Below are 14,995 nucleotides of genomic sequence, written 5' to 3' on the forward strand. Positions count from 1 at the left end.
CCAACACAAAAGATATTATAACACAATTTCTTGATTTTTACAAAGAATTATATACTTCCAATTCTTATAAAAATAAAGAACAAGACGGATTAACTTTTTTAAATTCATATATTGGACCAAATATTCCAGATCATATAAAAGGAAGTTTAGAAGAACCTATATCTTTAAAAGAATTAGAAACAGCATTGAAGTCTCTTAGAGTTGGATCCGCTCCAGGTGGAGATGGGTATACTGTTGAATTTTATAAATTTTTCCAAAATATCATATTACCACATCTGTTAAATTTGTATCAATATCAAATAAAGAATGAAAACATTTCTGGTACTATGGCAGAATCGATAATTATAGTCTTACCAAAACCAAACAAAGATCCTACTCTGGTTTCAAACTACAGGCCTATTTCATTATTGAATGTGGATAACAAATTAATGGCAAAAGTATTAGCATTAAGATTGGCAAAAGCTCTCCCTTTCATTATTGATGTACATCAAACAGGATTTATTGCTAAAAGACATTCATCAAATAATACTAGATTAGCATTCCACTCATTAAATTTAGCAAAAAATATAAATGATCCAGTTTTTTTAATATCTTTAGATGCAGAAAAAGCCTTTGACAGAGTGGAATGGAATTTTATATACCAAGCTTTACAATGGTTTGGTATAGGATCCGGTTTTATTAAAATGATTCAGACATTGTATAGCTCTCCTGGAGCAAGATTATATATTAACAATAATTTATCAAATAGATTTAACTTGCATAGGGGAGTTAGACAAGGATGCCCTCTGTCTCCTTTACTTTTTGATATTGTCCTAGAACCTTTATTAATTGCAATAAACAAAACTAAGGAGATAAAGGGAATATCATTTACCAGTTTTGAATTTAAATTATCAGCATATGCAGATGATATATTACTATATTTAAGAGAACCGGAAACTACTATTCCATGTATACTTAATTTAATAGAAAAATATGGTACTTTTTCTGGATATAAAATTAATTGGAATAAATCAGAAATTCTCCCAATAAATGTTCATTGTACCAAAGGATTATTTGAACCATATTCATTTATTTGGAAAGATGATGGTATAAAATACTTAGGAATTATGATCAAAAATACAATTGAAGACACACTCAAAGAGAATGAAAAACTTTTATTGAAAAAAATAACAGAAATGTGTGAGCAATGGAATCCATTACATCTTTCTTGGTGGGGAAGAATTCAAACAATTAAAATGATGATATTGCCTGTGGTTTGTTACCAATTGAGTATGATTCCAATATTTTTTCAGGGGTCATTTTATAAAAAACTTAACAATGTTCTTACAAAATTTGTTTGGTGTGGGAAAAGACCAAGAATCGCATTAGTATCATTACAAAGACCAATTGTGGAAGGGGGGGTAAATTTTCCAAATTTTTACAGGTATCATCAAGCCTATATCTTAAGACAGGGTATGTATTGGATCCTCCCAGACCTTTTAGAAAATGTACCAGATTGGCTGTATTTAGAATGGCGGCTCCTGTTCCCTTTATATCCAGAACAGTTAATAACTATAACAATGCCTAAAAGATACAAAGACCACAGAATTTTATTTGACACTTGGAAAACATTGAGATATATCAGTAATCTATCACCAGAACCCATTGCTAAATCTCTAAATCAATCAATATGGATAAACTCCAGGATCAAAATTGGCGGAATTAAAATTGTCTGGAAACAATGGATAAATGCAGGAATAAGAACATTGAATGATGTTATATCAGAAGGATCACTGCTTAGTTTTTCACAATTGCAAAATAAATTTGGATTAAATAAAACACAATATTTTAAATGGATGCAATTGAAGCAGGCCATTCAGGAAGGGTTCCCTGAATGGAAAAATCTAAATAATCAATATAGTCTACAGGTTCTATGTTTCCAGACGGATTTTTTGGGTCACCAAGCCGCAAAATGGTACAAATTGATATACGGATTTTTAAATAAAAAAAAGAAAAAAGGTCTTAGGGATATTTGGAGTATTGAGATTGGTCAGACAATTTCTGAATCTCAATGGCCACGATTTTGGTCCTGGAGATTAAGATCTACAAGGTCAGCATCTATGAATCAAACATGGTTGTTTTTATTACATAGAGTGTTCTGGACCCCAACGCGCCTGCAAAAAATAGATAGTACTAGATCTAATAGATGCTGGCATTGTAAATTGGAAATTGGGACGTTAGATCATTTAATCTTTTTCTGTCCCTGTGTAAACGCATTTTGGAATTCAATTTGGCCCCAAATTAATAAGTTACTAGAAAATCATGTAGGACTCTCATATGACACTATATTATTTGGCACTGCAATGAGAACTAAGAGTCCGATTTCAGCAAACAATAATAAGCTATTACTAATATTAACAGGAGTCGCCATGCAACAAATCACTCAAAATTGGAAAGATTATACCAAATTAAATTATACGTTCTGGTGGAATTCTGTCTGTCATATTTATAAAATGGAAAAAATAATAGCGTTACAACAGGGAAATCTTCCTAATTTCAAGAAAATTTGGCAACCATTGACAAATTATTCTAATGATTAGTTTCTTAGCACAATGATAAAAATTATATATGAATGGGGTGGGAATTGATTAATTAATGGAAACATATTATATAAAAAGGGAAAGGGATTTATATTCTATATGTTATTGTATAATCTTTATCATATTATATTTTAAATAATATGAATTATTAATGATAAAATTTTGATATGTAATAATTGATAATATTATATATGAAACAAATATTGTAAGAATGGAAAATTTATAAATAAAAATTTAAAAAAAAAAAATAAAAAAAAAAAATTGTGAGGGACAGGCAAGTTCTGCAGGACTCCAGGGAACATACCTGTCCTTAGCGACTGAAAATATTCCACCCCCTAGTGGTAGCAATGCAGCTGGAGGACACCTGCTCAGCTTAGAGGGAACACCGCGGCCGCTCACTAAAAGTTATTTTTGGTTCTTTAATCAATTTTTTCTTCAAACCCATGGGATAGCAATGGGTGCGTCTCTCGCACCATCACTAGCCACTTTATTTATGGCTAGGATTGAAGAAGATCACATATATAAAATGAATGAATTCAACCATGTGGTGATTTGGAAAAGGTTCTTAGATGATATTTTCTGCATATGGTCAGCCACTATGGAGGAACTACAGGGCTTTTGAGGAGCGATTAAACCAAATTGATGTGAATATACAATTCACAGCTACCACTCATATTCACGAAATTGCATTTTTGGATATCAAGATCATAAAAGCGGAAGGTAGACTGCTAACAACTCTGTATAGAAAGTCTACTGATAGAAACAGTTTCCTTCGGTTTCATAGTTTCCACCCTACTGGGCTAAAGCGAAGTTTACCAATAAGTCAATTTCTCCGCTTGAGAAGGATATGTCACTCAAAGGAAGAGTTCCGGCTTCAAGCCAAGGATATGAAAAGACGATTCCATCAAAGAGGTTACCCCCGGGATGCTGTTCAGCGAGCATACAAGAGTGCGAAGTATGCTCAGGGCGAACTATTGTTACTATATGATTCACATGATAATACTACTCAAGAATCTATCCCTTTTGTTCAACAATATTCTATTCGCGCTCAAGCAATTTCACAGATTGTGTTGAAACACTGGCACATTGTAAAATTAGCAATTCCAACTATAAGTGACAAGCCCATATGTTCTTACAAGCGAGGTAAGAGAACATAAGAACATAAGAACATAAGCAGTGCCTCTGCCGGGTCAGACCAGAGGTCCATCCCGCCCAGCAGTATAAATCACAGTATTCTGAGGGAACCAAAAACTCACATCAAGGGAATTCATCTGCCCTGTGAACAATGCCAATGGTGTACATACACTCTAGCGGGTGAAATATGGAGTCATCCGATTACGGGTAAAACATATCAAACTAGGCTGTAATACTCATCATGTTATATACTTGATACAATGTCCTTGTCCCAAGCTATATATCGGACGTACAACTCGCACGATAAAAGTGAGACTTACCGAACACAAATCTAGAGTTAATACCCAAAATGAAAGGTCCCCTCTGGTTCGCCATTGGAAACTGTGCGGACATAAGTTAATAGATTTGAAATGGAGGGTCTTAGATGCTATACAGATAGGGTGGGAGGGAGGCAATATTGAACGAACCTTGAATCTTAGGGAACTGAGATGGATGTTTGAGCTCCAAACTATGGCTCCGGAGGGTTTAAATGAAACTACGGACTGGATGGCCCAAGTTGATAGTTGATCAGGCCTCCTCAGTAGATCACGTGATGCTATGATGTCAAAATTGGGGAGGGTATTTTAGTGCTGGTTTAGAAGGTCACGGCCATTTTTGAATGGCTGGTTATACTAGGAGAAGCTATGCTGTAATGTCCAGGTAAAATAAAAAATATAAAGTATATAAGAAAAAGTTAAGGTAGTATTAGAGTATTAGAATATGAGGAGAAGCTGTAATGTCCAGGTAAAATATAAAATATTAAGCATATGAAAAAAATAAGGTAGCATTAGAGTGTTAGAATAATAGTGGGATTTTAATGCCTCTCTTTTGCTAACCTTTATGTTTTAGTTCCCCCGACCTTGAGAAAGTTCGGCGAAACGCGTCGGGAAGGTGAATGGACTTTAAATAAGCTAAGTCTATTATTTATTATATTTCTATAAAATAATTGAAATAAGGAAATAGTTGGGAAATAGTACTTGGAATCATGAAGAATCCCACCACCTGTATCTATCGATAAGGGTGGATATCTGAATTCCTAAGATGTACTGTTGTAAAGAAACTGGACTAAGAAAGAATTTATAAAACATTGATATATTATCTAGCGCTACTATACTATCTAAGTTGGAGTGAATTGTTTAGGTTACAGAAGCAGAAGAAGACACAACAGGGAACTCCTGTTGGGAAAGAAGCCATTCTCAGAGCATGCCATGCTCTGAAGACAGATCACCAGTGGCGTAGTAAGAGGGGCGCGGTCTGCCCCAGGTGCGGTATTTCTAAGGGCGTGGCACCCCTCCTCCTCCGTGCCCCCTCCCCCCGTTCCTCTCCTTGCCGTGTGCGCGCCCCTTGCCTTCCCCGGTGCGAGGTTGCTGCCCGCGTCAGCATTGGTGCTCGGAGGTCAACTTCCAGGACCCGCGCCTAGGAGGTGACATCAAAGGGCGAGCCGACACCGACATGGGCATGCTGCTCATGCCGGAGAAGTTAAAAAGCTACAGGGAAAGGGAAGAGGGCGTGCGCGTGACAGGGGAGGTGCCCCGTCCATGGGCATCGCTCACCCTTACTACACCACTGCAGATAACTGAAATTATTTTGTGTTATTAGTATACAGGAATCTCCCGAATGTTTTAGATAGGGGTCTGCCACCGTTTCCAAGTTATTTTTGACGATCTTTAGGACATTAGTCTCCTCTCCTTCCGCCACACCACTTACTTCCTGGCGAGGTAGCCGCGGGCTGCTGCCTGGAACAAGATAATGATGTCTGTGATCTTCAAGTCGCGCTCTTCCTCCAGATGGGCCAACACCCCGGCTCGGAAGAAGATCTTACTCTGCCCAATCCGAAACAGGTTCGGGTTCAGTTCCAGTGCTTTGATCTGCAGGGAAAGGATGGGGGGGGGAGGTTAAACACATGAGTTTTTCACAAAAGGATTACAGCCAACGCTGTCTGAAGCCCAACCAGTTCCCCGGAATAACGTCGCATAAAATGGATGTTCATAGCTTTCAGATTATACGTCCGCTAGCATGCTGTGAGGAAAATGGAAATGTGCATATCTATTTATCCCATGGGATGGGGCGAGAGGGATTATTCTTTTTTTAAATTTCTACAAAAGCTATTAAAAACAGAGTTTTTACAAAAATCAGACCTTGGTATCTGATTTTGCATTGAGGACACTGCAGTCCTGCCCCCCCCCCCAAAAAAAAAAAACACCCCCCCAAAAAGGGTGTTATTTCTCACCAGACAGATTAACCCTAGTTACATTTACACACCAGGCTGTCCCAGGGCTTTAAGAGTCAAGGAACCCCCACCCCCAGCCCGGAGTCACCTTACCATCAATTCACAAGCCTGCTTTCCATCCATAAAACCTTTGGGAATGGCGTTTGGGGTCAGAATTTCATACCTGTAGAAAAAGCAGAAGGGAATAAGTAAAGGGAGGGGAGCCGGGGATTTGGGAGGAACGTGTATCTTTGGGATAGAAGGTACCCGTCTGAGAAGAGAGAGACCCTCTGTCTCGGTGTTCTCCTACCTTAGACCTAAATGACATCACACACTAGGACATAAATCCAACTCGCAGATGGGGGGAATTTCGACCAGCAGGAAACAGGAGTCCCACTTTGCATGGACCCAGTCAGTCTGCCCCTGCCCCTCACTAAATACCCTTCATATAGGACCTTGCAAACCCCATCTTGATCTCCGGCAGCGGCAGCTGAGAGAGTATCTGGACCTCACTCCAACACCCCAGCATTCTGATAGGGGCAGGGGGTTGGCCCTCACCGTCAGAGCAGTAATCTATCAAGTGAAACTCTGCTAACTCGGGAGTTCTAAGCCCAGCTCTGCTGTGAGTAGTAGTGGACTGGAATAAGTAGAGAGGGTTCAGTATTCCAAAGGATTTAATTGGGTGGAAGCCTCTCCTGCCCAGTTAACCCACTGAGCTGGCCATTCCTAGATATTCAGTGGCGTTTAACTGGTTAATGCCGCTCAACATCCCTCTCTGTCCACCAAAGCAGTAACCAGCTAAGTTAAGAGGGTCAGAGATTGGGCGTAACATTATCAGAGGCCCTCTCTCCACCCCTACCCTTTCCCTCTACAACTCAAGTGTGACGTAGCGTTACCTCTGTCTGAACTCCTGAAAGATGATACGATTGGGGAAGCCCTGGCGACAGATCCTGATGCCTTCTAGGACGCCGTTACAGCGCAGCTGGTCCAGGACCAGGTGTGGTTCCAGTTTCCCAGCCTGCAAAAGCCAATGCACAGGAATTAGGCAGATGGCAGGGCCTTCAGAAGAACGATGTTTATTTTGGATTGGATCGGATTTAATAATTTATAAATCTCTTTGTACAAGGTGAGGAAATTGACTAAGGAGAGGAGGGAGCAAGAAGAAGGGGAAAAGAGATGAAACTTGTGGAACAAGAGGATGGTACTGCTGCTGGGGCGGCCATTTTGCCTCAGCTTGCAGGCTGGCTGACCTGCGAGCGGGAAAGACAAGATGGAACTGTCAAGGTACTCACTCTTTTCTCGTGATTAGGGATAATACAGCGGACAAAGTTGGGATTGGTGTTCCTTAGGGTGGACATCAGCTTGGACAGCGACTCCTTATAAAGCTGCCCAACCGTCCGGAACATTCCTTTCTTAGTCTTGTAGGAGGAGCCAAAGGACATGTCGCCCATTCCGCTCACTTGGTCCAGGCCCACAATGCGATCCACTGGAAAGAGGAAGGCAGGTCATGAGTTTACCAAAAACTGCCTCCTCCACCCCCGTCACTCTTATCCCTGTATTATCGAGAAAGGCCTAGACGAAAACCTCACCACACTCAGTGGACCTACCTCACTCATTCTCCACAGCACCCTACAGCTAGTAGAGGTCTCAGTTCTGGTCCCTGTCACAGTTTACATTCTCTCAGTGGGAGGGGCTTGAGTTTATATATGCGTTTGTATAAGCACGTATCAAGTTTTCTTTATCACTGAGTGTTTGATTTTATACATTTCTTTGTGTGGTTGTTAAGCAATTAAAAAAAAAAACAGGATTTCAAACTAAATTCTCTCAGCAGTAAGTTTGTTTCAGGCCTCATCACCCCCGTCTTTCTCTGTGATTATCTCACAAGGAAATACCAAAGGCTTGAAACAGCCATAGTTATCTTCTCTATAATGTTCAATACTTTGTGAAAAAACTACCCAGTCAAACTCCTTGAAGCCAGAACTTGCCCAGAATGACTTCAAAGCAGTGGGATGTAGCTATTTTGGGGGGGAAGGAGGAAGGAGGTGAAATTGGGGCTCTTTGAAGTTCCCTCCTCTGTTTGAGTTTCCAAATCAATTAGGAGTGACTCCAGCAGGTCAATGAAATTGGCAGCCTCTGTTCTGAGCTCTCTGGGGTTCACATTCCCATCTATTAAAGCCACTTATCGGTTATCCCAGCACTCAGCAAGGGCCCTGGAACTTTATACACAACTTCCCCAGTCTGACCAGTAGAGGCTGCTGTTGAGCAACGGCTAAGAAGACCACTCCTCCCTCTTCCTTTCCTCTCCCCCTGCCCAAGCAAGGCAGCTTTTGATGAAGCAGCAATGATAAAATATGGTCAAAGATAGAGGTGGGGGTCTAGGCAAATCATAAATCCAGTGGCATAGTAAGGGTGAGCAGTGCCCTGGGCAGTGGTGCCCATCACCTGCCCCCCCCCCCACCGCACATGTGCCCCCTTCCCTTTCCTCATTCATTTTTAACTTCTCCAGCCCACATCGGTGTCAGCTCGCCCTTTGACATTATTTCCTCGGTGCGGGTCCCGGAGATGATGTCAGAGAGAGCAGCAACCTTTCACTGGGGAAGTAAAAAAGGTATGGGGAAGGCAAGTGGCATGTGGCAAGGAGAGGAGTGGGGGGGGCAGAGAGGAGGAGGGGTGCCCCGGCCTTAAGAAGACCGCGCCAGGGGCAAACCTCCCACACATCACCGCATAAATCTGCTAGCTAAATAAACAAATAGTCTTCAGAACAGCCATGAAGGAGCAAAAGTAGCAGAGGCATAGAAAAGGACTGCAAGTACAAAAACCAGCCATGGCCTAGGTAGCTGCAAAGCAGAGAATGAAGATGCCGAGTGGACAGAGAACGAAGACACATACTTTCACCTGGACCCTGAGACAGCACGGCGTAGGTGTCATAGAAATAGACCTTCTGAATATTCTGGATCTCTGGAGGAGGAGGAGAAGATGGAGAGAGAAGGAAAGCACGAAGCCCAAAGGAGTGAGGAAAAGACGTAGATGAATGAGGAGTTAGACGTTAGTTATGAGATATTGCCCAGACAAGAATGAAGCAATGGGAGGGGAGTTGGGGGGGGGAGATTGAGAGAAGAAGAGGAGAGAGAAGACAGGAAACACCCAACAGGTTAGTAATAGACACGCAAAGTTAGGATAAGACTTGAAAACAATTAGAGAAAATGGGGCCTCTCTTTCAATCATATTGGTCCACAGAAGACTCAAATCATTGTAGGTCATAGAACTACCAGAGATTTTTTTAATGAGCTCCTGTGGACAAATCTGGTAAAGGAACCTGTATCTGCTCACCATTATTATTGGATCATTCATGAGTTAGTTCGACAACTAGGGGTTAAATGGCTGCAGCATGTTTGGGGAGATAAGAAAGAACTGCCTTAGGGGCAGGGCAGGATTAATTCGTCGAGGGCCCCTAGGCACACAAGTACACTGGGCCCCCTGCCCCGCCCCACCCCACCATGCGCCCAGGCGGAAACAGGAAGCTGCGTCAGAGGGAAGCTTTGGACAAGTAGCACCGCTTGCACAATTACAGTTCCCGTTGCCTTTCTTACCCGCGTTGTTTGCTTGTCTTACTTTCCGTCGATGGGGGGGGGGAGGCGCGTTGCCGATCGAGGTGGGGCCCGCATTGCCGATCGGGGGTGGGGGGGCCGCGTTGCCGATCAATGCTGGAGGGGTCCATCGCCGTTTGGAAAAAACAATGTTGATGCCCTCCTTCATCAGGCCCCCCTGACCATTTCGAGCCCTAGGCACGTGCCTATTTGGCCTATTGGTTAATCCTGCCATGTTAGGGGCACACTCAGGAAGTGTCTCCAGTCCCTAAGCCTTCTGGGATTTGTAGTCCTCCCCTCCTGCACACTATTACAATAGGAAGCCAGAAACCTTAGCAGTGAAGAGACCTATTACTGGAGCTCATTTGTATCAAACAATGGAACTCCCTCCCTTATTTCAAGCCACCAAAGGGGGGGTTGGGTGGGGGAGAGAGAAGGAAAATTCATATGGAGGTCAAATTCCCCTCCAGAATGACTCTATGTTGAAGGCCTGAGATGAGACTTAATCAACCACTTTCAGTAGGTTTGACCTTTACTCATAGCTGTATCTCCCACCACCCTCAACCATTTAGACCACCCAAATTAAATTTCCATGAAGCTGTCAAAGATGGACAAACAATATAGAGGCTCTCCCCTCGGGCAGTTCCTGTGCATGTGTGAGTGAAAGGAGAGAGAGAGAGGTTTTCCAGGCCTAGACCCTCACCGTCTTTCCACAGCTCAGCGGTGAATCTGTCTGTGCTCTGGTGCAGGAGGGTGGCCACGTTGTCGTTGAGCGGATCCATGTTTTTCATCAGCCACTCATCTGCTTTGTAATCCACCTGGGCAAAGTGAACGGATCAAGCATAAGTCAAAAGACCAGGAAAGGTGAGGGATTCAGTCGCAGACTCAACGATTGCCTCCCCCTACTCTAAGATCTTTAGAGAAGAGGAAGTGGCCTAGTGGTCCGAGCAACAGGCAGAGAACCGAGGAAGCAGACGGACCTCAAGCTCTTGGGCAAGTTATTCTATCGCCTATCACTTTGAATACCCTCAGTCATTTTAAGCTCTCTGGGGCAGGGACATAGGTGGTAATTACGTACAGGTCACCTAAAGCAGGGATCTCAAAGTCCCTCCTCGAGGGCCGCAATCCAGTCGGGCTTTCAGGATTTCCCCAATGAATATGCATTGAAAGCAGTGCATGCACATAGATCTCATGCATATTCATTGGGGAAATCCTGAAAACCCGACTGGATTGCGGCCCTCAAGGAAGGACTTTGAGACCCCTGACCTAAAGTATGTGCGCTACTTGGGATCTAGCTAGGTACTTGGTACGTGGGTTGGCCACTGTTGGAAACAGGATACTGGGCTTGATGGTCTGTCACAGTATGGCAGCTCTTATGATCTTATGTGAGCCAAATCAAGGACATTCGAGCCATTGTGACATCACTGGTGAGGCTGGCTCTTAGGGATTGGTGGAATGAGGCACTATGACATCACAATCTCAGCTCTGGAATGTTGCTACTCTTTGGGTTTCTGCCTGGTACTTGGGTCCTGGGTTGGCCACTGTTGGAAACAGGATACAGGGCTTGATGGACCTTTGCTGTGTCCCAATATGGCAGCTCTTATGTTCTTATTCTTAAAGCAAGGGTTATTATTATATAAGGACTCCCTCTATCCCTCACAAAACACAAATTCTTACCTCTCCTCTGGTCTTACTCTGCGTGCAAGCATGGCCTTGTATATTTCGGTGGGTTTTTTTCCCCCAGCTACATTATGCTGTGCAGCAGGGTAAGAGTGTAAAACCTGGAATGTTCCATCCCTTTTTTTCGTCCCCTCTCCATCTCGAACCCTTCCTCTCTGCCTCTTCATTTGCTTCTTCTCTCGCTGCACCCTGCGACTCACCTTGCCGGCATAGTGAATGACGCAGAAATCCGCCTTATCCCGCAGCTGACGGGGTTTCTGGAATTTCGGGTGCGTCCCCTGCTCCTGAGTCACCTTCTCCACAAAGCTTTTGTCAGTGGCTTTGGGAAACCAGCACTCTTCATCCAGGAGGGCCAGAATACCAGGAGGGTTGGCCTGGAGCACCAAAGATATGAGGGAGGGAGAGAGGAGAGAGAAAAAGAGGAAGGCAGCTATAATTAATACAAACTCTTGAGATCCATTCTGAGTCTCTGACTCTAGATCTCCCGAGGTCCCTCCCAGCCCCGTATTTCTCTGATTCTAGATAATCTCCTGAGGACTCTTCCTGCCCCATCTCTCTCGAATTCTAGGTGATCTCCTGCGGACCCTTCTGGATGACCTCAAGGTCTTTACATGACTTGGTGGCGCCATAGCCCCTTTCCCGCTCACCGGTCTCTCGATCAGGTCAATGCAGGGCTGCAGATCTAGGCCAAAGTCAATGAAGTTCCACTCGATTCCTTCACGCTGGTACTCCTCCTGCTCCAGGATGAACATGGTGTGATTGAAGAGCTGCTGTAGCTTCTCGTTGGTGTAATTAATGCAGAGCTGCTCAAACGAGTTCAGCTGTGGCCACATCAGGGAGTGAGAAAGAGGAATATCGCGCAACCAAGAAAGCAGCAGAGATAAAAAGAGGAGAATTTAGAAAGAGCAAGAAAGGTAAGAGAGAAGAAATTCAGAGAGAGAAAGACAGAGGGAGCCAGTGAGCAAATTAAGAGAAGAGAAAAAAGTGAGGTGTAGAGAGAGGGATGGAGAAAAAAAGGAATAGGAGGGAAGGAAGCACAGAGGGGGAGAAAAAAAGTGGATTAAAAAAAATAATAATCAAAGGCTTACAAGGCCACAGACTTCCATCAACACCTGCAGGGTTAACTCATCATTTTTGCCTGAGACAGCCGTCACAACTTCCAGCTCTGTCCCCAACCTCTCTAGCTCTTACCTCGAAGATCTCGAAGCCGGCGATGTCCAAGATCCCAATGAAGGAGGCACCCTGCCGTTTGGTCCTATCCAGGGCCCTGTTAATGCGATGCACCAGCCAGCGGAAAAGGCGTTCATACAGAGCCTTCGCCAGAGCCTCCACCGCAAAGTCCGCCTGGAAACGAGAAAACGCATAGAAGACAGAGAACCCCCTCGTCGATGATTTAAGAGTCAGATCCAGGATGATAGATGAGCAAGGTTAGGGTTACCAGACGACCGGGAAAACCTGGATGTGTCCTCTTTTTAGAGGACTGACCAGGCGTCCGGAGGGACTTCCAAAACCCAGCAGTTTGTCCGGGTTTTGGAAGTCCTGAGCTTGGAGGCTGCATCTGGAAGCCTTTGCACTTGCGCAGCCATATGCATGCGTGCATGTGACTTCATTGTGTCGACATCCATGCCTGCGCGAAGGCTTTCAAATGCGGCCTTCAAGCTCAGGGAGGTTCGTGTAGGGGCAGGGCTGGGGAAGGAACAGGGTGGAGCCAGAGGATGAAAGGGGCGGGATTGGGGACAGAACGGGGTGGGCCCAGACGCCCTCTTTTTTCAAAGAGGAAATAGGGCAACCCTAAGCAAGGGGATTCGTTATTACACAACCAGCCTACTGCACGGCCCTAGAGGACATATAGCTCAAACATTCAACTGCAAGAGTTGGCGTTTCTTCAGTGTTGACTGCCGCCAGCTAAATTAGATGCCGATATTCAGGTTCAGCCCTTATCCATACACTATCACTGGATATCTGGGTTGTTGGCGACACCCGGAAGATATCCTGGAAATTCAGCACAGTAACCAGATAGGCGACTGGCACCTTTTATCCAGCCCCAACACGCCTCGTTAACTATCTGGCACTGAAATGAATTTCTGTAGAGCCGAGATAATGTCCGAGTCCACCTCAACTCTGTCCTCAGACCGTGATGGCTAGGGTTGCCAGATTTCGTTGGCAAAAAAAAGAGGGCACGTGGCCACTCCCCATTCTGCCCCAGCCCTGCCCCCACATGAACTTCGGATCTTCTTCCCCGAGCATGCGCAGATGATGTCATACCCCCCTCCGCGCATGCTCGGATGTCCTCCAGACACGGCCCCAAGCTCAGGGCCTTCCAAAACCCGGACACAAACTGCCGGGTTTTGGAAATCCCCCAGGTACTACAGTACACAATTACTTCCTAAATTATCTCTTAGTAAACTTAGCCGTGCCTCAGAGACTGAATCATCTAGCAAATATTTTTATATTGCATCTCATCAGTCAAGCTCTCATTCATTGGCAGCTGGCAGGTGTTTACAGTTTAAATAACTTATTTCAATATTCTTTTTTTGATTTTTCTGAATTTTTTAAAGAAATAAATATAAAGATTATTAATAAGATAGTGCAAAACTTTTGTATAAAACAGTGTGAAAATCCAAACAATTCATATATACATCAGTTAAATCACTTTAGTACATGTCAAACGGACTTTGTGGTTTACATCATTCGGTGTCCGTGCCAAAAGCTATATGTTGGCATGACAACCAGAGCTTTTAAAACTCGACTGGCGGAACACAAGTCCAATATCAAAAGACAGCAAATCAAAGAACCATTAGTACAGCATTGTCTTGAAAATACCCACACTTTTGAACATCTGGAAGGTTTTGTTATAGAGGTCATCAAAAAAAGCAAAAGAGGAGGTGACAGAACGTCACACTTAAAACGCCACGAAACATTCTGGATTTTCACATTACAAACCTTATACCCTAAGGGGCTCAATGACAAGATTGACTGGTCATGTTATTATTAATAATTTTTTCCAGTTTTTCATTATTTAGGTCGTTTATTTACTGTATTTTCCATGGCCATTTCTAGGCTGAAGATAAAAAAATTTTTTTGGATCTCCTTGGGTCACATGGTTCCGAAAAAAACATGACGTTTTTTCACGTTTTCATACGTATGCACGTAAGCACCGGGAGCGGCGCTACACTAATTAAAAACCTGAGCGTTCTTTTAGTCTGTCGCCATTTTCAAAACCCCTTTACACGGAGGACTTAAGAGAATCTGGTTCCGTAAGTTACTGCATTAAATTTCATCTAAATGTTTCATTTAAGTATGCTGAAAGACTTTTGCAACAATGTAAGGAAGAAATAAATGTAACAAACTAAATTGTTTATTTCAGGCACTGCTTATTTCCCCTGAGGAAGCCACATCGGGTGAAACGGTGGCCCCGTTGGGAACCAGTGCTGACTACTGAAAGATAAGTGCTTTGAAGTTTTGCACTATCTTATTAATAATCTTTATATTTATTTCTTAAAAAAATTCAGAAAAATCAAAAAAAGAATATTGAAATAAGTTATTTAAACTGTAAACACCTGCCAGCTGCCAATGAATGAGAGCTTGACTGATGAGATGCAATATAAAAATATTTGCTAGATGATTCAGTCTCTGAGGCACGGCTAAGTTTACTAAGAGATAATTTAGGAAGTAATTGTGTACTGTAGAATCCAAGTGATACTTCCTTAGTACTTGTAATTTGGTTTTACAAATCCCCCAGGTACCCAGGCAGTCCTCTAAAAAGA

General features: G+C 43.2%; 1 protein-coding gene across 6 annotated transcripts in view; it reads right to left on the reverse strand.

Annotated features, from left to right (window-relative positions):
• Positions 1-14,995, reverse strand: part of LOC117367510 (myosin-10-like) — a 125,949-nt gene that overhangs the window by 34,656 nt on the left and 76,298 nt on the right. For all 6 annotated transcript variants that reach the window (XM_033960091.1, XM_033960093.1, XM_033960089.1 and 3 more), the window contains 8 exons: positions 12,420-12,572; positions 11,876-12,049; positions 11,429-11,602; positions 10,252-10,366; positions 7,254-7,447; positions 6,858-6,979; positions 6,076-6,145; positions 5,460-5,620 (listed from right to left, as the gene is read on the reverse strand). In XM_033960091.1, coding sequence (XP_033815982.1) covers positions 5,460-5,620; positions 6,076-6,145; positions 6,858-6,979; positions 7,254-7,447; positions 10,252-10,366; positions 11,429-11,602; positions 11,876-12,049; positions 12,420-12,572 — 1,163 coding nt within the window. The remainder of the gene's footprint in view (positions 1-5,459; positions 5,621-6,075; positions 6,146-6,857; positions 6,980-7,253; positions 7,448-10,251; positions 10,367-11,428; positions 11,603-11,875; positions 12,050-12,419; positions 12,573-14,995) is intronic.

This window comes from Geotrypetes seraphini, chromosome 10 (assembly GCF_902459505.1).
Source record: "Geotrypetes seraphini chromosome 10, aGeoSer1.1, whole genome shotgun sequence".
In the NCBI taxonomy this organism is placed as follows: domain Eukaryota; kingdom Metazoa; phylum Chordata; class Amphibia; order Gymnophiona; family Dermophiidae; genus Geotrypetes; species Geotrypetes seraphini.